Source organism: Oxyura jamaicensis, chromosome 11, assembly GCF_011077185.1.
Source record: "Oxyura jamaicensis isolate SHBP4307 breed ruddy duck chromosome 11, BPBGC_Ojam_1.0, whole genome shotgun sequence".
Taxonomy (NCBI): domain Eukaryota; kingdom Metazoa; phylum Chordata; class Aves; order Anseriformes; family Anatidae; genus Oxyura; species Oxyura jamaicensis.
In genome coordinates this window covers 19726829-19753702 of record NC_048903.1, presented here as the reverse complement: position 1 = coordinate 19753702, position 26874 = coordinate 19726829, and the positions used below count along the sequence as shown (strand labels likewise).

Here is a 26874-nt window from a genome sequence, read left to right as displayed (position 1 = left end):
CCAAAAGTCCCTGTTCAGCCGGATCCCTCGTTTGAGGTTTCAATCTCTCCCTCCTGCTTTTTGCACACATTTTCCACCCTGCGCAGAGCTGCTGAGCTCCCGGGGTGCAGCTCGCCGCAGCCGCGGGTGGCTGTGCGGCGCTGGCCGAGCCCATTTATCCTCACCCGTTTGCTTCAGCTGGTGAAACGCCTTCCCCAGGCTCTTTAAACCCAACGACCAAAAATAAATGAGCTGCCTCTGCACGAGGACTTGGCGTGCTCCAAGGCTCTCGCCTCAGCACACCGAGGGCAGCGTTGGGTTGGCACTGCCGTCATTAATAAAGCATCAAATTGGCCGGGGGGTGGGAGGGGGAAGACAGAGATGAAGAGGGAGAGTTTGAAACTTCTTTAAAAAACGCATGCATATTAACAAAGCTCCAATTATTCATGAGGAAGCCGTCTCCCCTCCCCGGCATCTCCCAGGGCTCCTGTTCACCTGGGCGAAGCGCAAAGACTTCGCGCCAGGAGCAGGTTTCCGCAGGGAGAAGCGCCTGCATCGTGCTCCTCCGGCCACGAGCCCTGGGGGTGGCACGAAATCCGCAGTGGGGAGCAGCGTCTCTCCCGGCACCGGCAGCCCAGACAGCCTCAGCACGCTGGCTGGCAGCAGCCCTACCTATTTACCATCCATTTCGCTGCCAAGAACCTCCGGCGGACCCGCAGAGCAGAAGACAGGAGGGCAGCGCAGCAGCTGCAGCCCAGAGATGTTTCTGTGGTCGTGAGCAGGCGAAGCAGCTTTCAGGAGCTGGCTGCTCCTCTGCAGGTAGGGACACGGTGTCAGGGAGCCCCAGCACCGGCGCTGTGGATGAGGGTGATGGATTTCCTTGCAAAACCCAGCCCAGAGCCTCCTCCAGGTCCAGAGCAATTCCTGAAGCTCTGCTTCACCCCCTGAAGGGAGGAGAGCTTTACCCTTTGCTCAGAGGAGCTCCCCAAGGGGTCTGGATGGAGACTCTTTCCAGAGGTGGCTTTCATGTTCCCCAAGCTCAGCCCAGCACCAGGAGGCTCGCTGCTGCCTCTGGCCGGGTGATGGTGGGAGCCCTGGTGCAAGGGGAGGACATCCGAGGCCGTCCTCATGCCCGGAGCACGATGCAGGTTGCTCACAGCCTCCCCACGAAACAATATCAGAGAGTAAGAGGTGGCTGTCAGGCTTTGCAGGCCGCCGTCCTCTGGGGCAGAGCAAGCTTTCGATGCTGCTACAGCTTTGTACCTGCACGAAATCTGGAGGTAATTTAATGGCTCACAAGAAAGGAAATAAATCTATTAGAACGGAATCGCTGTTTGTTTACGTATCTTGCCATGAACATCACCACGAGCAGCAGCAGCAGCAGGTGTATGTGCAAGCACCATTTATTTACATAATAAAATTGCCAAGTAGATTTGTAGCTCAGGGGCATCCTTGCCTCTCCATGCACGCGCCTAACTCCCATTAGCACTAATGGCAGCCGCTGTGTGCTCAGCAAGCCGAGCACAGACCCTCCGACTGCCCTAATGGCTCGCTCGAAGAGACTTGAGGCTGCAGACGCCTCGATGTGTGGGCTCCTTCTCCCCCTGACTCTGCCAGGTGATGGGAATTGCGCCGCAGCTCGGAGCTGCTTCGCAGTCCTCCCCATCTGCGAGAGCTGGCAGGACCGCTGCCGAGCCGCATGTCCCGGGAGAGGAGAGGTTAAGCAAACGAAAACTTCTGCAGAGACCCCTGGAGCATCCAGCACTGGGAAAAAAAAAAGAAAACCAGGAAAAAAAAAAGCAAGCCCCAGCCTGGAATGAATTCCTGTCATGCTCTGCAGAGGGAAGTTTGTTTTGTATTCCACGCGCAGCAGAGCTGAGCCTGCTGTCAGAGCCACGCTGGGAGAAAGGGCAAAACCCTGCCGAGATGAAAGAATGCGAAGCACTGGTACAGCCTCCCCTGGCATTTACACCTGGAAAAAAAAAATCACTCAAGGGCATCTCACAAAGAGCTGTGCTAATAAGGCACCGCTCACTGACGCGCTGTGTGGCTGTGCAGCACCGACGGAGCTGGAGCGGTGCAGGGAACACCGGCAGCATCTCCGGGTACCTGGGAGGTGGCAGCTGCAGATAAGACAAATTTGATTTCCAACCAGAAATCCTGAGCCGTGCTCTCCCCCACGCTGCTCCCAGCCAGGGGACAGGGGGAGTCGGGGACCTGCTGTCCGACCGACAAGGAGCGCTGCTTCTCCTTGTCTCGGCTGATAAATCAGCGATACCTTCACCTCTAGCCGGGTTTTTAAAGGCTTCCTGAGCTTAATGCGTCTCTCCGGCAGCAGGGCGAGAAGCCAGGATGATGCTCAGTGACCCTGTCAGGGTACCCTTGTACAGCTCAGCTCCTTGACTGTCCTGAAGCCCGTTGGGTGCCCGTTACCCCTCGTGCCGTGCCCTACAGTCCTGACCCAGCTGCAGGTAGCGTGTCTCATGCCGCCACGCAGGTCTGCCTCTGCTCACCTGGGGACTTTTCTCCTGGGGCACCTGCTCGATCGGGGCACCCTGCTTGGCACAGGGGAGAAATAAAGGCAATATTTGCAGGCGGACTGACCTGCCGTGTCACCGAGTCCCGTGGCACCACGCCTCCACAGGATTCACCCCACGGGTGCACCTTCTGGTCACCCTGGTTTGAAAGAGCAGATGTTCCGAGGGGAAAAAAAAAAAAAAAAAGCCCAGGAAATAACAGGAAAGATGCAATTTTTGTCCGCTTTGAATGAAAACCGGCTCTAAGCCCAGCTGTGGGACTGCACCAGGGGAGTTGTGGTGGACGTACGAGGTGGGCTCCGGGTTGTACACCCCAGGCGTGAAGCTTCGGGCCGTGCCCCGAGAAGCCGAGGCTGTGGGAGGATTGCTGATGTCTCTCACCAGAAACGCTCCCCATGCCCACGCCGACCGCAAAGGGCAGGGGGTGGGCGCAGCACACACCCAGGCACCATCCTTCTTTGTGCCCTGCAGTGCTCGCCGCGCTCCCAGCACCACCACCAGCTAACAGCCTCGGGGGACTCTCGGTAAACACGCCAGGCTCGCCTGAGGCTGGCAGCTCTCTAAAACCCACAGATGAATAGACCCAGCAGCTTCAGCTTCAGCTGCAGAGACGGTAACGGAGCTTGGAAAGCATCACCCACTGCGTCTCCTCCAAATTCAAAACCCTCTCCCCCCCACCCCAAGATGGGCACCCCAGCAGGTCCAAACGGCCAGCGGGCTGTGGCCAGGGAACACAAAGGCCCATCTCCAGACTGTTGTTTCGGGGCCTCGGGGACTGCTGCATATGGTCCCCATCCCAGCCTCGGCGTGGGCTGGCATCCGACCTCGTTACACGGCATAAGCCAGCAGGCGAAGTCCTGGGCACCAGCTTTCGGCAGGGAGAGGCGAGCACCAAAAGGATGAGCAGCAAAGCCAGACCTCAGCGGGGTCCGCTTGCCTTCTGGGGCCCGTCTGCCCTCGGCCAAGGTGCTGCTTCTCATTTCTGGGCCTTTCACGTCTGACTGCCCCAGTAAGGGGAGCAGTTTTGGGGCAGGGATCAGGATGGGTGCACACAAACACGGCGCTGCCTTAACTCCTGAGCACGCGGGAGCCCCAGCACACCGATGGGCCTCACCGAGACACCCAGGATGGTCCTGGTTTTGGGTGGTGGGACCTTTCTGGTGCTTGGACCTACCGAAGGGACTTGTCCACGCTGCCCAGCTCTGCCAGCTGGTCCCCAAAGACCTCACCGCCCGTTCTCAGCCCGCTGTGGCTCTCGCACCGCCACCACCGGACCGCGGCTGCATGCCCTGCTCTGGGGGCACCACATCTCCGAAACGGAAAGCAGCAGATGAAACAGCCAAACCTCCGAATGCTTCCGCAAGCCAGACAGCCAAGACTTTGTAGGTTCACTCGTCATTAGCAGGAACTCATGGGTGACTGATATGACACAAGTAGGCTGGGGCAGAGGGAGCCCCCCCCCCCCCCCCCCGCTGCTTACAGCCAGAATTACTGCAGATGGGTTTGCCCAGAGGAGAAGCCAGAAAAGAAAATGGGTAAGTAAAAATGAAAAACATTGTTTCACATTAGCATTTAAATATTTATAGAAATCCCTGCAGACAACAAGATGAAAAAGAAAACTCAAAGAGTAATAAATAAGTAAGTGCTCCAAGGTGTGGCAGCCCGGCTGAACACGGCTGCCACTCAGCTGGTGGAACTTTGAAGAGCACGGCAGCCATGCGTGCATGGCTAAAAATAATGATTGCCACAACAAAAACCTTAGACTGAACCCCTTCGCTTTGGCTTCTGCCCTCTGCAGAACAGCTGAGGGATCAATTACACCTCAGCCAAAGACACCTCTTCTTTTCAGCGCGGTGACCCGTCCCAGTCTCTCGTGAGACGAATTATTAAATAAAGCGGAGATAACGATGGGAGGATGTTGACGAAGAGAGGCAGCGGTGGGAGGTGGGGAAGGATATCTGCCTTAAATTGTTTGCTTAACTATCCAGGAGCCTACACTTTTGCTTACAGCATAATACCATTAGTCGTAAGTAAATATGTTCTCAATTGTCTCGAGCGAAACCCTCGGGGATGACTTGTGGAAAGGAAAGAGCCTGGAGCGATCACGTCCTAGGATGCTCCGTCCCGGCTAGCAGAGCGGGTGCAGAGCAGCAGGAGCCAGAGCTGCTCAAAGAAGAGATGCTCAGCCCTTCTTCAAGCGTGTCTGCCAGCCTGAAGTACAAACACCTACAAAAACGGCACCACTTAGAAGCTGGTCTTGGGTCGTGCTGAAAACGAGCCCTCGCTTTCCTGGGCTGGGGAAAGAAGGAAATCAGGCCGCTGGCTGCCCGGCTCGTCCTGCGCTGTGCTCTGCCGACGGCGAGGCTGGGTTATGCAAACCAAACGGCAGATCTGATCTAAACAGGTCGCGTGGGCACCAGCAGAGCGCCTCAAGCAACAGGAAACGAGACAAACGAGGAGCGAGGGAAGGCCGGGGACGCAAATCAGGCTGAAAAATGATAGACGGGCCAGGCGGAAGGAAGGTGCATTTCCACCGAGCTTTTGAAGGGCAATTCCACCTCTGCACGCACCGCCAGCTCTCCTCGGCAGCACGGAGTGGCCAGGCTGGCCTCTGCTAACCTGAATGCTGCTTGGGTTTGGGGTGATCACTTCAAAATCTCGTCTCTGTCTTATTCCCTTCCTACCCTGATGCTTTCCACCCCCTCGGTCAGCGCTGCAGACAGCTCCGCAGCGTTCATCCTTCCTGCTGAAGCACTTCCCAAAGCCCTGTGGTCACGGCTCGGCGTGACGGTGAAGACACAACAAACACTCATCTCCCCGCGCCCGGTGCCCAAACCACGAGCGCAGAGCCAGTGAAAATCCCTGGGGGCCCCGCTCAAGACGAGAGGTGTTTTGACACCGCCTGTAGCAGGACCACGTCCTGACCTCTGCCGGCTGCTCAGGGATCCCGCTCAGATGCTCTGACGCTGACCTTTCCCTACGGGGTTCTTGATTTGCCCTGGAGGCGACACGCTACTTACACAGCCGTGAGTGGCCACTTGAACAAAAGCTTTGCCGGTGCTCCAGGAGGGTCTGCCAAGCACCACGAGGAAGATGATGGTTCAGCCCATTTCTTCCCCACATCCTGCGCTCTCTCCTGCTACCGCTGACTTAACCCGCTTGCGAGCCGGCAATTCTCTTGCAGGAAGGTGCTGTTCCCACGGACTTTCAGGTGGGGTGCAATCGGCCCCATGCCGCTGGAAATCGGACCCCGTGCACGGGAGGTTCTCGAGAAAGCATGTGGTTGGCATCCACGATGTTTGATAAAGCGAGAGCAGGGCTCTGTGGGAGAGTAAACAAATTCTGTGCCAAAAGCTGCTCTCATTTGCAGCTACAAAAAGCCCAAGTCACTCTGAGCTGCTGAAAACATCGGTCTTGCAGGCAGCCAAGGAAATGCACGGGCTGCATTTCACGGCGTTCGAATGATCCTTCGACTTCCAACCAACAGGCAAAAGTGACAACGTCGTCTCCTTACTGCTCAAGAAGGAATAAACATATTTATGCTTTTACTTATAGAAACACCTTTTAAATGAGGACTGGGTGGAAATGTGAGCCCGCCTCGCTGCTGGCCTGACTTCACTGGGCAGCCCGAGGCTGTTCCGTGGGTGCCTGCAGCCTCTGGCCCCGTCCCAGGAAGACCCAGGGGGATATCCTTCCTAAGCAGCACAGAGAGACGGGTTTGGGGTACGCTTGGGATTTTTTTTTTGGTGTCCTTTCACGTCCCTTCATTTGTGGATCCATCACTGAAAAGAGGAGCCAGAGCCTCGCACGGTGCCTCGCTGCCATCACGCCTGACTCACGGGCTTAAACCGCAGCACGGCTTAAAAAGAAGCTCCTTAAACCCAGCCTCAGAGGGAGCCAGCACTTCACCCGATGGGCTTACCGCACTGATAAGTCACATCATCTGCAGCACATTATAATTAAGGCATCGTTTTTTTAAAAATAGAATTTGCATTAACTGAATTGATGACTAGGAGAGACACTGCAAACAAACAGAAAACCTGCAGATTAGGATGCTAATTAGATGCATTTCTATTTATAACCTGCCTTGATCAGGCTAAAGTATTTCTGTTTCAGGTGTCAGTGCTACTCCCACAAATGTAAGCAATTCCCTTGGCAGGGAAACACCTGCTTGTCTCTGGAGACAGGGAAGTGCCAGGTACAAAAGTCAGTGCCAGAGGGATGGGATGGGAGCTGCTTGCTGCCGCTCCTTGCAGATGGGGCAGGGGGGCCAAGCCTGAGTGCAGGAACAAGTCTGGCCATTAACTGCCCAGGTTTTTTTGGGCTGAAAAGCCTCAGCTTTGCCTTTTCCACCAGAAGCGGCAGGGTGGAAGTCTCCAAAGAGCCGGGGCTGAGAATGACGAGGATCCTGGGGCCAGCAGAGCTCTCCAGCTGGGAACACAAGGCCAGCTCCTGGCTCCCCTAACACAGAGCACGAGGACCACGTGGGCTCTGAGCTGGGGCCGTTCCCCTCTGCCCATGGGGAGCTCAGCCCAAGGGTAGCAGGCAGACACGAGCAGGTCCCTGCAGCCAGCCCGAGAGCCGCTGGGCTTCTCCGCCTGCCTGGGGCTTCGTGGCTGCGGCAGGAGCAGCGCCGCGAGCCGCAGCTCTCCGCACGATGCTCCCAGCTACGCCGAGGTTTTTTTCTGACCTCCTGAGCTTGTGGAGCACGGCCGGGAGGCCTGAGCTGAGGGAAAGGCGTCTGCAGCAAGCACACACACGCAGCGTGCTGCTGCCCAAGCCTGGCAGCGTTTGAAAGGCTGCCAGGACTGATGGGCGCTTCTTGTTTCTCCTGGTGATGTCTTACTCCTGATGAATTTCTCTCTTTTTCTCTTTTCTTTTTTTTTTTTTTTTTATTATTATTTTTTTCCTGGAGCTCCCTCTTTGACTGCAGAACATCCAGAAGGAATAAAGATATAGAAATAAAGGTCGATCCTGCTCTTCAGCCTTCGACAGTGGCACGTGGGAAGTCTTTGGGGCAGCAGGAATTCTGGTAAAGGTGAGCCTGGAGGTTTCGTGACCTGCACAAAGGGATCGAGCCCCAGTTCAGTGATAAAACAGGACTTAGCAGTGTGAAAAACAGCCACAAAGTTTTTTTTTGTTGTTGTTTGTTTGTTTTTTAAATGCGGCTTAAAGGAAGAAACTTAAAAGATATGAGTCATCGTCTTGAGATGTGCATCAAACAAGTTAAATAACTCTTACTTTCTTAACGACATATTAATCAAAGTGCATCGATTCCTGAATCAGATTCTGCGACCAACAAGCTTTCTATCTTCTCCACCCTGATGCATGCATTAAGAGAGTTTTACTCTGACAGATACAATATAGCAATCAATAAAATCTTATTATATGGAGCTGAGATACATGGATTTGTTGCAGGATTTATGCACTACTTTCAAGCCTGGTGCTATTTCATGTCTCAGCCTTAACCTGTAATTGAAAATAAATCTCCCTGAATACACCAGATTCTAATTTTCTGGATCTATGGGCAAACGTGAATGGAAGCTGGCCTTCCCTTGGGGGAGCAGGCTGCTCTCTGTTCCTGTCGTTCCCCGCTGAGCACAGCACCGTGCTGCCAGATTCCTCTGCAGGAAGCGCCCTGCCTGCCCCGTGCAGCCCGGAGAGCTCCAGGGCAAACAAGCAACGCTCGGGCAGATCCATCAGGCACCCAAATCCTCCGTCCCCGTGCTCACAAGCAGCTCGCTGCCTGAAGATCACTGCCTCCTGGGCAGGAAAAACACAACCTGACAGCACCAGAGCCTGGCGATACGATGGGACAGAAGGACAAAGACTGGGGATAGGGATGTCCGTGCTGCTGGAAGCTGGTGTTGGTCTGCTGCCTTCCTCCTGCTCCCGGGGTGCGCTCGGCGATGGCTCAGGGGCACCCAGGTTTGCTCTGAGATCGCCTCCTGCCTCGCAGGATGGCTGTGAAGGGGTCTCAGCGCAGCAGGCAGGCGGCTGCGGGCATTTCTCCTCCGGGTCTGCTTCACCCTCCGAGGGCTCGGCGCTGTACGACAGCAGGTGGACACCCAGCAGTCTCCCTGGAAATGGCCGGAGGGGACTTGGATCTAAGCAGCTCTGTCAACAGCGTTAATACAATAAAAACAATCAAATTCACTCGAATGGAAACGAGAGCCACGGAGAGAGAGGCAGACGATGGTGCGAACCCAAGGAAATACAGGGGAAGGGAGCAACAGTAGATCACCGGCGCCGCACCAGGAGTTCGGATGCTTCTCAAAGGAGCTGAGATCTTGAATTCACCAAAAGGTCACGGCAGCATCACGCTGCTTTTCTTCCTGCAACACAGACACACGTCTGCTCCTCCTCTCACTGCGGGCACGGAGTGGGAACGTTTGCAGAGGGATCTGCACAGGCTCGAGGCAGACGTGGTGTTTGCCCCTGGTCCCGAGGGGGAGGAAAGAGGTCTGCAGTTGTTGCACCGAGCTGCTCGTCTCTCCCAGCTTTCCCCAGCAGCAGAGCAGGGGGTGAGTGCTGGTGGCCAGAGCCTGCCCCATTCATTTTGCCTCCTGTCACGGAGGGAATGCCCATCCCCAGTGCTCAGCCTGATGTCGCTCCCTTTGGTAAGACAGGTCCGTGGGAGAAAAAGAGATTTTAATTAAAGAGCTGTCAATCAAAAAGGAGAATGACTGCTGCCATGCAAGCGTTGGCTCCCCTGTTTTTTATTTTGGTTCGTTTATTTTCTGAAACAACACTCGATGGCTTGATTTAGAGGAACTGAGACCAGAAACAGAACTGGCCTGAGGAAAGTACCGGGAAATAGATGGTCTGCAGCCAGAGAGGACTTAAAAATGGAAGATCCCTTTGTGAGTCTGAAACTGCAGAAGGCAGCCTGGAAAATGACCTGATGGAACACTTCAGGTGGTTTGCAAGATTTGAGCATGACCTGTCACTGCAGGAGCACGCCTGGGAGGGGAGGAAGAGGAGATGATGGGGGAGGCAGGTGGCTGCTGCAGAAGGTGGGCACCCAGCAGTGACACAACGTGCCCTTGGCTGCCCTCCCCAGCACGAGGACTTGGCTGGGGACCAGGACCTGCCAGCTGAGCTGCGGCCCTGCCGTGGAAATCTTCCCAGGGAGGAGGTTTCAGATGGGAGGCTCGAGGGGCTGCAGGCCTGGTTTTGGGCTGGAATTCCAGCCCCCTCGCAGGCTGCAGCAAGCAGGGCACCTGAGAAGAAGGGCGCGCAGGATGGGTGCTGTGCACACACAGGCAGCTGCCTTGAGAGCCTCCGGCAGCACTGCGGGGTGTCAGAACCAGGGCTTCTGCTGCAACCCGGGCTTCAGGGCTCCTGGGCGAACTCAAATCACAAAGCCAAAGGAGGGAACGAGCTCCGGCGATGCATTCTTGGCATCGTGTGTGCAAACTCTGAGCGCAGGTGCCCGGGTGGAGCCCCAGGCTGCTTATGCTCAGGTAAAGCAGTAATACGTGCCCCACGTATGGCCCTGGACCTTCCCAGCCCCCGGCACCCTGCCCTCGCGCCCCGTTTCGGCGCGGTGCCGCAGCAGCCAGCAGCCTTTCTGGTGGCACGGGCACCACGAGGCGCAGCACGAGCAGCGCTCGTGGTTCCCTTGCGGTAATTACTCTTCATTTGCTGACCCGCTGCTTTTTCGGAGTGCCATTAGCAATCAGCAGAGTGCTAAATTACAGCCGGGGAGTTCGCCGCGCCGCCTCCAAGTTCGCTCTCTCCAAACCTCGTTCCTGGTGCTGTCCTTGGGGAGCGCAGGGGACCTGCACCCTGCCAGCTTGGTCTCCTCTCCAAAATCAAGCACCTGAAGGCTGCCAGCAGGGCTGGGGGCAGGCAGGGCGAGCTGACGGGTCTCGCTCAGCACCGCCGGCTTTTTTTTCTTGGAATAACACAGCCCTGTTGGCCTGGCGGTGAGGAAAGATGGAGCAAGCAGTCAGGAGAGGGGAAAAAAAAAAAAAAAAGAAAGGCAAAGAGAGGGGGAATGGGGTGGGGAAGAGAATGAAGAGGCTGTCCTCCTCCCGAGGCTGCTACCAGGGGTACCAGAGGCTGCCTGTGGTGTGTCCTCAGCACCCTCCGACCTGGCCCCAGCCCCAGGCGAGTGCCTCCGCTCCCCTCCTTATCCCCAGCTCTGCGGCTCCGCTCGGCGAGCGAAAGGGTTAAGTTTAATTTATACTGATTTCTATTTAATATCATTCTCTCCCCGTAGGAGCCGGCAGCTGTGAGCTGATTGTACTCTCTCATTATGCAGTCTGTATCACTAATGGCCTGTGACAAAGGCATGCCATCTTCCAGGCCTTACCCCCGAGAGCCAATTAAACACACATACTCCCTTCCTGTTTGCAGCGCATTACAATGAAATTAAACTGAATTTCAAAATCATTTTCTCCTAAAGACATCTCTTTGCAATAATTAATGCATGCTATTCCTTTGCATCTGAAATATTCATCAGGAGCGTCGACTACAAAAATTTGTAGAGCTGATTGCCCCGCACCCGGCGCTGTCTGCCCCTGCTCCAGCGCCAAACGTGGCCCTGGCCCGGGATCGGGACCTTGTGTTGGGTCACCTTGTGCGGTGACACCCCCGGCAGGGCAGCCCCGTGTCTGGTTCCGAGCAGCAGTGATAATAAATCACGGCGGCGTCGCGAGTCGTCAATAAATGCGATTACAAAGCGGGCATCAGAAACCCAGCCCGGTGCTCCTGGCTCGACGGCACCGCTAACGCCGGGTAAAAGGGGACGGGGGAAGGCAGGGCTGCTTGCACGTGAAGGCTTGGTGGGCATCAGGCATCCCACCCTCCTGCACTGCCGAGATTAGGGGACGGTTGGGCTCAGCACCGCCAGACAAACGCGCTGCGGGCGTTTATCCCAGCGTCCAAACCGCTCGCGGCCGGTGCCAGAGGCGGCAGGAAAAAAGGTGGCCAGAGATACGAACCGACCGCTCCAACGCCGGGGCCAGAGCCTGCAGAGCCATCCCAGGGCACCGCCGAGCTCGCTATGGGCACGGGGCTAGTTTGTAATTTAATCCGAACCGCAGAGCTGTCCCGGGGGACGGGAACCTCTGCCCGAGGAGGCCGAGCTCCAGCGCTGCATGCTGCGCGCTGCGCGCAGAGCGGGAGCCGTAGCTCGAAGCACATCGCTTATTCATGGTCTGTCACGTCTGTTCCGCTTGGGAAAAGCCTTCAGCACAGTATCCTCTTGAGTTTGTTATCCCACATTATGGACAGGATCAGCCTTAAGAGTTCCCCTTCGAGGCCCTGCTGCCCCAGCCAGGGCTGCTGCAGGCGGGGGAGTCGAGGCTACACCCGCTGCCAGCAGAGATTGGTCATAACAGGATGGTTTTGTTCTGTTTGCAAACATTTGATAAAATCTACCGAGGTGCACTGCAACACGTATTATTACTATTAGGGTATTGTCTTCGGGTGAAATCTGGTGAAATCTGATCTGAAGGAATCGAACACCAGAGGTGTTCCCGTCCCTGGAAACGTTAAATGTTTGAAAACTGTTCCTCGCTCCCAGGCCAAAGGGAAAGGCAGAGCCCAGGAACACACAGAGAAAATAATAATAATAAAAAATCCTTGACATTTAAAAAACATATCACGTAAAAATAAAATGAGCCTCAAATTCAAAACAAAAGGTCTCTTTATTTGGAAGACCTTTCACTCTGAAAAATTTCAAAACGCGACACCTTGGCAATTCTGACACCTTCCTGAACTGTGCCCCCGCTGGGGACGCTCACCGTGATCCTCCTCCAAAAAAGCTCATTCAAACGGAGCCACACCACGACCTGCTGCCAGGTGCTGAGGCCGAAGGGCTCAAGTCCCCGGGAAGCGTGGTGCCGGGCGCTGTTTCCAGCAAACAGCCCCGAACATCCCCCGTTCCTTGGCAGAGTAATTAGGGCCAGCGCACATGAAGGACCGAGGTGAGCCCAGATCCCGTTCTCCAGACCCAGCACAGAAAAGAACCGACCTCCCTCGCCCCGACGCCGCGGGCGGAGCGGCACAGTACCACAGTACCTGTTTTGAACCAGCCGTCGGGCGTGAAAGCGTCTTTCGTTTCCTGGGGTCTGTTCCAGTACTCGCGGAACACCGAGGGCCCCCGGACGAGCAGCTCCCCTTCTTGGCCTTCAAAACCCGGAGTCACCTGCAACAAACCAGGAGGGAATGCGAGTGAATTCTGCCAGGGAAACCAACCCGTGCGGCAGCCCTAAAAATCCCCCCGACCCCGCTCGCTGCGCTGGAGCCCGGCGTGGTGCAAGGAGAGGGATGCTGGAAGGGCATTGGCGGCACGCAGCGTGCGGGGCTGGTACCGCGGTCTGCAACCTCCAGGCACCCTGTCTGGGGCATGAACCCCCCCTGGGAGCCCCACGGCCATCTCTGTGGCAAGACCGTCCCTTCCCCTGGCAATTGGGATGCAGAAATGGGCTGCGGCGTGGCGAGGGGAAGGCAAACGCAGACAGCTCCAAAGCAAAGCCAAAACTGAAGCTTCCCGGGGAGCTGCTTCCCCAGCCAGGGGGGGGTTTGGGCCTCCCCAGCTCTTCCAGAAACACAAAACGGGCTACTGCGGGCTAAAAGTCACAGCTGTCCCGCAGCAGCTGGGAGATTGGGTGCTGATGGTGGAAGCACGAGCGCCTCGTGCCCCTCGCGGGCTGCCTGCGGGCCCCTGGGGGCTCAGCACCGTGCCCCGGCAGGCAGGAGGAGGCAGCGGGACGAGGCACGCTCCTGCGACTCCGACATCCTGCTGTCTGCTGTGTTGATAGAGAGAAACCTTCGCTTCCCCAAACTGTCAATCTGACACTGTTTTTTTTTGTTGTTTTGTTGTTGTTGTTGTTTTTTATTTTGATTTTTATTTTTTCCTGAGGAGGTGGCAGGAAACACCATCTGATTTGTTCTCCGGGACGCGCGGCTTCTTTCGGGCTCACTGCGAGGCAACGGCTCTAGTGACGGCTCAGCACCCTGCAAGCCTGGCTTTCTATGGCAACAGGACCGAATATCCTGCTGTTATGGAAAGCGGAGATCCACGGGGAGGTCGCAGACCTGCCTGACACGGCACGGTGTTCGTCCCTCCTGCACGTACACTGCTCTGCAATCCCCGGGCTGGGAGACGCGGTGGTAGCAGCACCGCCCGTGGGACCACGTTAACCTCAGGTCCTTTGCAGGGAAGATGTCAGAGATCACTGCGAGAGCTGCTGCAGCCCCTCATGGAGCAGGCACCTAGCGGCAGCTCCCGGCCACTCTGCACCGGAGCTGCTGCAGCACCGATGGGGTTCCTCTGGGACCCCGGAGTGAGCAGTGCCAGAAGCGCGGCCACGAGGGAAACCAGTGACGGCAGTACTGGAACACCAAGCGGAACCACAGCGCAGGGCAGGCTTTGTATCTCCGCGGCCTTTGGTGGGAACGAAGCTTTCCTAAAAGAAAATGCTCAAAAAGCTGCTTTTAAGGCACCGTGTGTGCTTGAAGTCACGTCGTGCTGATGTGCTGTCCTGGAGGACACGGTGACACGGGGCTTTCTGCGCTAACAGCCCGGGCACTCCACGGAACTGCCACTTCCTTAAATGCCAGGAGCCGGCCCGAGCCCCCAGAGTCCTCGCTGGGCGCTACCTCCATCACCCCGAGGTGCTGCGGGATAAAAAGCCTGTTACTGCTGACGAGGGGAGCTCAGCTGAACCACAGCCAGCTGAGGATGGTGCCGCACCGGGGCACCCCAGGACATCTTGGAGAAGGAGCCTGTAGACCAGACGATGCACGGGCACAGAAACCCCCGGGGTCTGGAGAGCCCAGGGCCAAACCTCGGCACCTGCATCGGCAAAGGGGCACCAGGCACAAAGCCTGTGCCCAGGGGGGCTTGCAGGAGCTGCAGCCCAGCTGTTTTGCCGTGTGGCCGTTTCCTCTCCCTCCTTTTCCTGCTGGCCTGGCCGTGGCACCACAAGCCAAGCGGCTTCTCCGAGCAATTCCGTGAGCCCAGTGCCAGCGGTTTCAGCTTTGCCCCTGGGGAAGCACACCTTGAACTCTCCCCAGGCTGATCCCACCCCAGCAAACCCCGCTGCACCCCACCTGCTGCGCCCCAGCTGGAGACGACACGCTGTTAAACCCTCCACACACCGCAGGCATTTTAATCACCAGTGTGAGCTCCAGCACCGGTCCCCGGAGCCGTGAGCCTGCCTCCGGCTCCCCAGAAAGGGCTGGGAAGGGGGGCAGCAGAGGTGAGCGCCCGCGAGGACCTGCCAACAGCTGCCTCGGATTCCTCCACAGACCCTGCCAGATTTGAAGGCGAGCAGGGATGTGAATGTGGCCGTGCCGATCACCTCCGTGCCCCCAAGGCAGGGCACGGCACCGCCGCTGCCCCGGGGACCAATCCTGCACGGCGTTTACCTGCGCGCCGCTGCTTCTGCTGTGAATCAAACCTTGAACGAGCTCCAGATTCCCTGTCAGATCGACTCCAATTTTGGCAGAGGCTCAACCCACGTCTTATCTAGAGCAGAGCTCCTTGGCAGCAGGCACCTCCCTGTTGTGTAATTTAATGATGTTATGGCTGGCTTGCAAACAGTAAAACAGAAAGGCCGTGACGTTATCTTAATGGGATTTTGCTCGCTGAACTCCGAATGTCACTGGCATTGCTCCCCGGCGTAGCGGAGAGGACGCGAGCCGCCCCAGTGCCAGCAGCCTGGGCTGCCTGAAAACAGCACCAGCGAAAGCTCAGGGTTTGAGGCATTTTTCTGCTACAGCCTCTGACCCCTAGGACCACGTGCATGCCCCCAGCCAGCCCGCTGCGAGGCAGGGAAGCGGGCGCTTTAGCGGCAGCGGTGTGGCTAGCTGGTTTGTTTCCCTTCTCCTCCAAATCTCAGCGGTCCCCGTTGTTGATACACTGGAACCGCGTCGCCAGCAGCTGCTGGAAGCATCAGCTCGCTAATTGCGCAGATATCCCGGTCTCCGAGTGCCACATTTCAATGCACGTTTCCACTGCTTTCATGCATTCGAGCAAGTTTAACAGCGAGCCCCTGCGTGCCCCCGCAGGCTGCTGCTGCTCGAGAGCTTTCCGCTGCAAAATGCGCTCGGCGAGTTGAGCTGGGCCAGCCGGCGTGCCGGATAAGATTACATTTTCCACGCATGGAAATAAAAGGTTGTAATAAAGCCTTTGAAGGAATAAATCTGGGTGATTATAAACTGCAGGTTTTCGCCGCTTCCATTTTACCTCTTCATTAGCAGGAAGCGAGGGCGGCGGGTAAATAGCTGGGAATCCCCGCTTGGCAAGCAGCCCTGCGATTTGTTCAAAGGGGCCATTTGTTTTCTTGTGGTCTCTGATCTGTGCTGTGCCCCTCTCCTCCGGGAGCTGCAGGAGAGGAGTTTCTAAGGGACGGTAATGGAATTAGTAGCTTCGATGGAGGCAGATGTACGGCAGCACGGCTTTCGCTGGGAAGGAGGGGAGGCACGGCAAGTGCCTGAGCAGAAAAGCATGTGGGAGGCAAAGAGCGAAAGTTGAAAGGCAGGTCTGTAAAGAGAGGTAATAACTTTTTATTAGAGTGATAGAGCTCGGAGGAAGACAGACACGCTTGTAGGGAAAAACAAAACGACAAAACACAAAAACCCTTCTTCAGGCTGCAAACAGCAGCAGGATGCCACCGGTCGGCGTCAGGAGGAAACAGCCAACTTCCACCAGGCCTCTCCTTCCCCCCAGCCCCAAAATAATTATCTAAACCTCCTTCCTGGGGGGGGGCACGGAAGGCTCAGGGCTGTGGATGAGAGCACCTTGTCTAAGGGGTGCCCAGCAGGGATGGCACCAGGAAGCGCAAGGCTGGGTGGGGCGGTGGCAGGAGGGCAGCGCACGGGGCCCCTCGGTGCCCTGCGGATCTTGCATCATTTTTCTTTCATTCCTCCCCATTTTCCTTCTATCCTTGGGTCTCCACTCCGTGTTTCACCCCTCCTTCACCAGCAGGGCTGCCGGAGCAGGAGGGAACAGCCCAGCGTGCCCACGGGCTGGGCACCGTCACTGACGCAAGGAGGAAAAGCAAAATCATGGAAATTTGGGGAGAAAAACAGCTCTTGCAACTCTGCCTCCTCTGCCACAGCCGGTACCGCGCTCCCCAGCTTGGAAATACTTGGCGCTTTCCCCACCTTATAAATAAGTGATTACTGTAATCAAAATAATTAAGCAACCCAGCCTTTTAAGTGACTAATCGAAGACCATAATTTATATGTGCGAGGTTTAGGGAAGTGACGGAGCCCTTTTAGCAGTTCTCACAGAGCAGAAACTTTTTTAAAACAGACGAACAAAAACCCATACCCAAGCACAGAAAATAAGGTAACAAATCCCTGATACCTCCCAGAGGAGCAGCAGGAGATGGTCCTGGTCGGGGGCACGCTTGGCACTGACTGCCCCTGTTTTTGTGGCCACTTCTGCCCACTCAGCTCGATGCTGGCAGCCTGGGGAGCGATGCCTGTCCACAAGCCGTAGCTTCACGAACCCACATCCTATTTTTTCCCTGTCATTCGCCACGCTCAGCCAAACCAACCGCAGCACTCATGCACGGCTGGGGAAGGCGGAGGATGGATGCCGTGCCGTGTCTCACCGCCTCCGAAGCCACCAGCAGCCACTTCCAGGCGTTCTCTGTCCCTCCGAAGACCCCTCACTCACTGCTTGGGGATTTTGGTGGCCACGAGAGCCCTGGTGACACAGCAGAGCCTTGCCACAGCGCAGCCTCCAGCAGCTCAGCCCCCCAAACCAGACGAATCAAGGGAGCTCCTGGGACCAGGGAAGTGAGGACGTGTCTACCTGCCTCCTGTCTAGAAGGAGGCTGGAGACCAATAATCTGCTCGACACCCCCTTTTAATCACTGTCTCCCCGGGTCACATTTGAATGGATGTCCTCGAGGTGTGAGGCTTGCTAGCGCACTACCAAATTAACCAGGCAATCTGATCTCTCATGCACATTCATAATCAAAAATTCCCTGCTAAGTTGCACGTTTCTGTAAAAGCATTCTCTCTCCTACGAGCTCTGTGTCCTGCAGCATCCTGCAGAAGGCAAGCAGGAGGCAATTTAGACACAGAACAATTTTCCTCCTGCTGGAGAAAGGCAGATTTCTGCTCCCCAGGGACACGGCTCCGCGCAAGGAAAAAAAAAAAAAAAAAAAAGCAAAAAACAAAAACCCCAAGCCCAGACTGTAATCTACAAGGCCGCATTTCACATCTGTTTTTGTAATGTTAACTTTTATAAAAGGGCTGGGAATAACACAATCAATTTACTTTTCATTTTGGAAGGTTATAAATTTAAAAGCAAGGCTGGTGCACGGCGGAGCTGGAACGCTGGAAGTTATTCTCAAAAAACCCAACCCTCTACTTACAGCAAACGCTGCTCCACTGAAAACAAAAGTGACTGTATACATTTTGGGGCAATACCGATTTTTAAAAGTTACCGCACTGATTAAATCCAGATGATTCCAACAGAACCACGGAAAGCAACCAAAGTCTGGGAGAGGTCAGTCTTCCCTGCCGTTGCTCCACGGCCCCCAAACTTCTTGATCTATATTAACCCCATAAAATAGCAGTGCAACGCCATTCCAGAAACGCCAGCAGCTCTCCACTCTGCTGTTCTCACCCCTCTTGTTTGCAGGCCTCAGAAGACAATAAACGAGGCGAGGTGTCGGCACATCTTCCCACTCTCTCGGCTCTGTTTGTTAGAGGCAGGCTCCCGACGCGCACTCGCAGCGCCCGCTCCGATTCCGGGCTCGGGGGCAGGCAGGGTGCCAGGCGAGGATTCAATTAGCGTCCCACCTCTGCTTCGTTTTTCATAAGCCTCACTTAAAAGTCGAGGTCGGCGAGGCTGGGACGTGCTCGGACTGCAGACGGCCGCGCTGCCCAGCAGCCTCTAATTGCTTCCTGGTGCTAAGCGGCCCCGAGGCGGCCGCTGCCTCTCCTCCTCGGCTGGAAGCTCTCTGGGGCACAGACTGCCCCTTCTGCTGGTCTTCTTCAGCATCTCCCCCACCTCGCCCTTGAGCAAACGTCCCCGAGATGTGCTACAGCAGCCGTGGCCTCCACAACCTGATGGAGAAATACATCGCGGGACGAGGCAGGAGCGCAGATCCTTAGCACGCGGCTGAGCCCCCAGAGCAGAGGGATTCGGGGCTGCAAAAAGGGAGCAGGAACAAGCAAGGGGCTGCAGGGGCAGAGCTGCTTCCATCCCACGTCTCACAGCACGGGAACAGGAGCTCCCCAGCTTCCCAGGCTGACCCAGTGGCAGACGGCTCTGATACAGAGATAGAGAGGAGGGCTGAAAACCGAGAACAGCCACGATGGGAACAGAGGAAGCCACCCCTCGTCCTTCATGCTGGGACAAGCAGGGTACCAGGCTGGTGAAGGGGACCAAGGAGACATCCCAAGGCAGTGGGAAGTCCAGGGAGAAGTCCTTCTCCCCCTGCCAGGGGGAACGAACGCATAAAATGATAATAAAGAGATTAATGGATAGCTTGAGGGTGCTGGGACAAAGGTTCGCCCAGAGGAAGCACTCGTGGAAGGAGGGTTGTTCTTGACAGATGGACTCAATTTGAATGCACAAGGAAGCAGTCTCCTGGGACTGAAGCTGCTCCTGTGATAAGAGCGGCTTTCAGGCAGGGACGTGGTGGTAACGTCATCTACCTCCACCTTTACTACCAGGAAAGAGAAAAATAGAGCTACGGCCTCAAACAAAAGCCATCAGCCAGAGAGGAGGCAGGAGTATAAATACCAGTAGGAAGGCAGTTACTGACTGTGCTGACCGAGGAGCTGGATGTGGTCAGTAAGAAACAGCTCCGATGTTTACGCAGGAATGAAAGCAGCCCGGGTGACGAGGCGGAGAGACGTGCAGTACTCGGGCAGGACACAAAGCAGGGCACTGGGGGGATGAGAGGAACCTGGGGAAGCAGAAATCATAGCTGGAGTATGCAAAGCAAGCAGTGTCCAACGCTCAGAGGGCTCTGGAAAGAGTTTTTGGAAGAAGTAAGGGCAAACAGCAAACAGGACAGATGCAGTGCGTGTTTACCAAAGGTGGATTGTGCCAACGACCGGAGGACTGAGGTTCCAGATGGAGGAAAAGCAGCAGACCTAATCCTGGCTGCCTTCCACAACGTGTTCCCCACGCCGCCTGCCTGGGAGGTGGCTCCTGGTGGCAGAGATCACGACCTGAGGGCAAGGCCCCGGGCAGAGGGGACGAAGCCCTGCGAGCCCCCGTGGTGGCGAGGCAGCCTCGTCAGCCACTGCCTGCAGCTCAGCCTGAATTTCACCCAAGCCCCACGCAACGATTTGGGGGTGAGGCTGAGCGCCAAGAGACCAGAAAGCACGGCGATGCTACGCCCAGGGGAAGAGCCAGACACGCTCACACCAGCTGCTTCAAAACACCCCATGGGCGAGATGGACGGAGGAAAAAAACATGAAAGAGGGGCAGGTGTGGGCTGCACCTCCCGTGGATCTGGCCCACGTACATTGACAGCACCCACGGGAGCCTTGTGGGTGCCCAGGGCTTGGAGCAAGCCACACACCCCCAGCACCTCGGTGGTGACCAAGCACCAGTTCTAGGAAGGTCTCAGCAGACCGTGAGCGAGGTGGAGCCGCTCCTGGTGCCCTCTCCAGAGGGTCCCCAGTGGCTCGCAGCCCTGGCCCCGATACAGGGCGAGGGACTGGCTGTCCCCACGCCGTCAGCCCCGCGGCTCGGTGGCACGGAGGGGCTGGCGAGCGGCAGCGAGCTGCTGGCAGATGGCGGAGACGCGGGGGGCACGGGAAGGAGGGGCCGGGAGATGCTGGTGGCTGCGGGGAGGAACGGCCGCAGCAGAGCCGGTTCCCGTCCAGGACGACAGCTTGCATATGGATAAACAACGAGATAATTACAACCTTGAAGGAGGGGGGTGGAGGGAAGAAAAGCCCGTGGCTGCAGCGTCCTCCTGCTGCCAGCTCCTGCAACCCATAGGTCCTGCACGGCTCCCTTCGCAGCCTCGTCGCGAGGAAATTGCTCGCCATAAAAGCCCTGGCTGGAGCACTGCATCAGATACAGCTGTGAAACCATTTATCTATTGACAGACCCCTATTGTCAGGGACTGGGGCTTGGCTTTCGTGTGAGCGAGCAATTTGGAAAAGCAAAAAAAATAAAAAAAAATAAAAAAAAAATCCAACAAAAATGACAACCCGAAAAACCTACCAGCCAACAAACAAACAAATAAAGAAGGAGAGAGACAATACCCCACAGCTCGCAGGGTTTGCAGGCCTCTGCCAGCTGGGAAGCTAAGCGTATGAAATATGCATCGCACCGAACAAAGCAAACCGAAGCGCTCAGCGCTGGAAAGCTGTAACCCTTTCCTGCACACAGGAGATGGGCACGGGGAGAGCGAGGTCCTGAGCTTGAGCCGGGATTCCAAAAAGTTAAGGGGGAAAAAAGACGAAAGGCGTGGGGGTGGTGGGTAAAGAGGGGCGCTGACACCTTGCTGCGGCCAGGCTCTGGGGTTAGGCGCTTACTGCTGAGCCTACACGGTCAGGTTTGGTGTTTAGGGACTGCCCCTTAGTGAGCTGGGGTGGCTCCGAGCAGGCGAAGCTGCTGCTGGCCCCCGGTGCCCGCTCCCACACCTCCCAGCTCCCCGGGGAAGCAGGGGAGGAAACGCTTCTCCGAGCACTTGAAGGATGGGATCTCATCACCCTGGGGAACCTCACTGCACCGCACGCCCGAGAGCTGCTCTCAGCCCGGGGTGCAGCAACAATTAGCACGTAGTTGGCAGGGCAGCACCCAGAAAACCTGAGAGAACTGGAAGTGTGCGAGCACGGGGCTCCTGGGTGCTGCAGGGAGGTGGGGGGGCTGGAGCACGTGGGTGGGAGGCATCCAGCAGTCTAATCAAGGGCCGGGGAAAAAAACGAAGAGAGGCGCAAAGAGATCCAGCAAACTTCCAGCTAAGTAGATTATTGATCTTCGGGGCGTGCCAGGAACCAGCTCTGCAAATTGCATCAGTCCCCTGCCGCGAGCTCGCGCAGTTACCGGATGGCGGGGCAGAAACGCTCCCCACCTCGCCACCGCCATGTCCCCGGGGTCCTGCCTGCACCTCGCTGTGCAGGATGGCAACGTGCCCCGGGGGCGGCACGTAACGGCAAGCAGAACCGTCCCCGGCACGTAACGGGAAAGGCGGTGTGAGCGGGGAGCCGGCGGCTCGGAGCAGGTCTGTTGTGTGATGCTGTCAGGAGGGAGCAGGAGGCTGAAGCCTCAGCCCAACACAGGCGGGGAAGGCGCTGACCTTGTGAGGCTCTCGCTACAGCTAAGCAAATAATTTCCATGGCAAACGCAGGTGCTCGCAGGAAGGAGGGGCGAGGGGGGGGGGTTCTGGTTCGTCGCAGCCCAGGCGAGGTGTGAACGCCTCGCAGATTGCCCTGACAATGTGCCTGACCCCGTCACACCGAGATCAGCTCCTCACGGGAGCCGCAGGGATGCTGAGATGAGACGGCTCAGAGCTGAGCTCTTGGCGGGGCGCTCAGCTCCTCACCGGGTCCCGCAGGTACCCGCAGCCCCACCGTGGGACTGCTGCCCCGCAGCACGGCCCCTGTGTCCCCCCCACGGCCAGGACCCGCTCGGTGCTGGCAGTTCCCTTGTTATCTGGGCAGGAGGAGCACAGATGTGCACCGCACTCCCTGCGTACGGAGAGAGGTCCCTGCCCTGTAAGTCGTATAATTGAAGCAGACGGCAGGCGTTTATTGCGCCGGCCAGGCTGCTGGGAGGTGTTTATTTGCTACAGGGGAACCAGCAAGCCATTACGTGACATTTGGTCATTTTTCATACCGGCGGTACCAAACCACGCAGAAACGCCCAGAGCGGGGCCGGGGCCGCGGGCACGCTTATCGCAGGGCTGCGTCCGTCCTGCCCCGGCCCTGCTGCCACCCTTCCTTCTTCCACCGGGACCCCTCTTCCAGAGCAGGTCCACAGCACAGCTCTCACAACCTCAACCACTGTGTTTTAAGCCTTGGAGCAGGGGGAGGTATGACACGGTATGAACTTCTTACACCACTACGCGCCGAAGCAGCAGAGAACACGGCTGAGCACTACCTGTGTGCCGTCTTCATCTCCCCGAGCGTGGACGGTGTAGGAGCGGCCACCGCCCCTCAAAGTCTCGGTGGCAATGCACACCTCCACCCCTGGCAGCGGGGTCCCCACAGAACCTGTGAAGGAAACGGAACACGAGTGAAGCAGTGGACGGCCCCCGGGGAACAAAAAGGATGCAAAAGAGCAGCTGCTCTTCTATCCTTGGCATCTGCAGCCTGCGCTGGCACTGAAGAACTTCCTAGCAGGGGGTTACCCTTCAGGAAGGCTTCGATCACGTCGTATGTCTGCATGCAAATGTCACGGTGCTGCAATACTCTGTTCGCTGAGCAGGCAGTGCTGGAAATGCCTAGGAAAACAAATGTGTCTCCAGACCTGAACAGTCTCTCTTGGCCAGTCTTTGAAGACATCAGCACAGCTTCGTAGCTCAGTAATGAAGCTGTCTTTAAAAAAAAAAAAAAAAAGGCACCAAGAAACCTACACAAGGATGAGAAAAGAAAAGAACACAATGATTACTACAGTGGCTCACTGCTTCTCTATAGCCTGGACCTGACAGAGAAGGCAAAGGCCAGTGTAAGAATTGCAAGGGATTATCTCAGTTTTACAAGACATCAATACACTGTATAGAAAACATCACAGGAAGAAAGCAGAGAGCAAAACCACCACATTCCTCTACTGGGTTCAATTTTCAAAGCCAGGGTATCTGACATGGTAGCACAAACAACTGCTATTAAGCTCCAAGAAGTCCTGTGACCACAGGCTCCCAAACCTGCAGCCTGCAGGGCTTCTACCCTTGCTTTCATGTATGCTCTTCATAGTAGGCATCTGAAAACTCAGCCCAAGGGTCTGTCTGCCAGGAGGCTCCAGGCACAGCATTAACCATGAGTCTTGGGCATCTGCTGGCTCAGCAGGCTTCACTCCGCATCTCAATGGCACAAGGTGGCTCTCGAGGCAAGATGAGGCTCACGGCATTCATCCCTGTGAGCTCAGGGATGAGTGTGCAAACTCACCGGGCACAGAGCATCAGCACCAAGCAGCCTGTGGCTTGGGAGGACTGGGCAGGTTAAACTGGGAAGCCTGCTCTTTATTTTGAGATGATCAGTGTTTCCACCTGGAGAGCGTCCAGCTGGTGGTGCTTTCTAGCTCTGCTCATCAGGCAGCACCCTCAGCCCAACGCAGTGTAGCTGGGATATCCCTAGAGCAAGGTGAGCAGGACCCGGAGCCCGGCACTGCCTGCCCCTTGTTAACTGCATTTCAGGCATTTGGGCTCACGGGGCATTTTCCATGTCCTGGTCTCATTCTCCCATTCAAGCCCCAGAGGTCTGGTGTCTGACATCACGGTTTAGTGTTTGCTACATTGGTCAGTTGCCATGGAAATAGATGTGTCGTCGTAGCCCAGATTTATGGCATCCCTGCAGGATCAGCTAAGAGCAGATGGGCTATGAGGGAGTGAGATTTTATTGCAGTGAAACTACCCTAACAATTAGCAAATCTGGCAAGAAATAAACAGAAGCTACATGGCAGTTCCGTGATGTGTGTCTGTTCAGCTTGAGCTTGCCTTCGGCATGTAGGTCAGCTAACACGGGTGGCCGGGTCCTCCTCCTGCCGTGAGCCTCACTCAGGCTGCTCTAGCACGGCCAGACTCGCTGCCAAAAGCCCAAGACAGGCAACTGCAGCAGAGCAGGGAGGGAGAGTGGGCTACATTCTTCTCACCAGGAGTTAAGTGCCACCTGAGGTGCCTTGGAGAGGTATTTATGTATTTTAAACAGAGTCTGGTACCCGCCATGAGACTCCAGGACGACTCCAAGCAAGTTATAATTCATGGAAAACGAGCCAAATGTTTGCACGTCGAGCTTGCCAGAGCCACCTCCTAGAATTCTATGGGAACATTTTCTCCAGTGTGAAAAATACCTTGTGCTGACAGCCTCAACCCTAGCTGAAAGACACGGCAAGGGACAGCAGGCAGACGCGGCAAGTAAATGAAGTCAGGCTTACAAGGCACATGGAGGGGAGCAATAACCAGAGCAGTGAACTGCCACAGATTCGCCAGCTCTGGAAGCCTTCAAATCATCAGGTCGATGCCTTCCTGCAGCATGCTTCTTCGCTGTATGCAGCTATCCTCCTCAGTGCAGAAAGGCAATGGGCAGCACTGCTAAACGACCAGTGACCACTTCTGGTCTTGGTCTTTGAGAATCAAACATCAAACATCAGCCAACGCTTTCAGATAAATCTGAAGCCACAGAGAAGTCGACATATCCCCCACACAACACAGTGCTTTGGATCACATTGACAAGTACAGCTCCATCAATTTATTTCTTATTTGGCTAAAGTAAAACCAACATGTAAAATAAGCCCCTTGTGGGGAGCTGTTTCCTTATGTTCTGTCTGGAGAAGTCTTTTCGGTAGTTAGGAAAAATGACAAACTTGGAAATTGACATCTGTAAAGGCTGAAAATGCTCACAGCACTGACTAGAACTACATGAGCCTGACAGTATTAATAAAATGTGTGCAAAGGCAACGACTAGAGCCTCTCAAGCCCTCTGACACCTTAAAACACACACCATGCTGACTCCAACAGGTCGGTGCTTGGCTGAGCAGGTCCCAAAGGCACAGCCCCAGAGCTCCTGTCTTTCCCGAGACCTGAATCAGAACGGGGTCAGAACTCAGCCCTGCCTTCCTTTTGTCACCAGCCACAACTCAGGGGTGGAACTGGGGAGAAATCCCTGCTTTCTCCCCTCGCTCCCTCCCCCTGCCCTTCCAGCTCTCTCCAATTTGCGCGCTCCCGAATGTTAAGAAATGCTGGCAGCGTGCCCACGGTGTCAGCTCAGCCAGCCTCCGACAGGCTGCAGTCAGCAAGGAGTGACACTATTATTCTTCCACCGGCTCTCCTCTGTTTAAAAAAGTTGTCAGCCCTTCCCAGATAAATTTAATTGGCCCTGCGGTCTGTGTCCTTCGGTATCGGGGGACCTCGATGCTGTTATGTGCGGCGGTGTCCTGGGAGAATTGAAACAGGCCAACGATAAGGCACTCAACGATCTCACTGTCAACAATACACGGAGTCCCCGCTGTAGGAGCTATTAGCCGCCTCTGATCTAAACCTCCAATTAAAGTGGTGATTAGGCCCAGCGAGGCATTCTCTGTCCATGAATTATTCATCTCCCTTCACAGTAACAGCACCAGGGGGATTAGAATGAGAGCTGGTGAAAACAGAGGCATTTTAAGCAGGGTTTTAACCGTATACAAGCAAACATTTATCTTTCGAATCTTTCATCTTTTCTTCTTTTGGAAATTAAAGGCTCCCACCCTCCCCTGCTCCTTCAGATCTGCGCTCCGGTAGTGCCCCGTTGTCCCGTGGGGACGCAGGCGGGCGCTGAGGCCTCTGCCCTTCCCCAGCCACACCGAGCGGGTGTAAGAGGGCAAGGGAGGCTCCGGACCTCTCCTCGGAGGCAGGAGCTCATGAAGCAGCAGAGCAGGACCATGAGAAGACGTGAAGAAATCACTTCTTCTCCGAGGGTGAGATCCATGGCTTTAACCCCGAGACCTGCCTCTGCAAGCTGGGATGGATCGCCGCTGGGACAGGCACTTTGAGCACGGCCACGTTAACTCCTTGGGCTACCCGGTGACAGGCCGTGTCATCGTTCTGAGACTAATTTCTGGAGTTGTCCACAGTCATCCCCGTCAATCTCATTATCTGCTCTCTGACACCTTTATCTGGGCCATGGTTTAAGGCACCGACGGCTGCTGAAGCCCAGCCTCCAGCAGCACCGTGCCTCTCGCACGGTGAGCTCCCGAGCTGCTGGCGGAGAGGAGCGGCCACCAGGCTGCTGCAGACGAGGAGTCCTCTGCAGCTTAGCCACATTTATGGCATTAATTTTTTAAAATAAAGCTTTGGGCAGCTTGTGGGGCTGCGGTCAGCCCCTGCCTAGCACCTGTTCCCATAACAGTGCTGTCTGAGGTCTTTTTCTGCAGTAAGCTCGCTGTTCCTCCTGCTCCGGGCACTGTCCCCAGCCGACTGCTGTATTTCTCAGCTGAGTCGTTCACACTGGATACTCTGCTGTACCTGGTGACCTTACATCCTAGTCTCTAATGGGGTACTATATCAAAAGCTTTTCACAGCTCCGGTAAATTATGCCTCAGCTTCACCCATCTGCTTCCCAACCGACAATTCCTGAAATAAATTAATCAAGCCTATTCAATTATAGCCCTCTGCCTGTAAGGTCTTTGGCTGATCCACACCTTTGTCAGATTCTTCTCTCTCCCTTCTGAAGGAAGGGCAGCCTTTATACCCAGCCCCTCTGCTCGCAGCTC

The 26874-nt window shown here is 56.0% G+C and overlaps 1 protein-coding gene across 3 annotated transcripts in view; it reads right to left on the bottom strand.

The window, feature by feature from the left end:
* Positions 1-26874, bottom strand: part of ACSF3 (acyl-CoA synthetase family member 3) — a 55801-nt gene that overhangs the window by 11748 nt on the left and 17179 nt on the right. For all 3 annotated transcript variants that reach the window (XM_035336881.1, XM_035336882.1, XM_035336880.1), the window contains exons 6-7: positions 22573-22685; positions 12549-12675 (exon numbers count right to left, since the gene is read on the bottom strand). In XM_035336881.1, coding sequence (XP_035192772.1) covers positions 12549-12675; positions 22573-22685 — 240 coding nt within the window. The remainder of the gene's footprint in view (positions 1-12548; positions 12676-22572; positions 22686-26874) is intronic.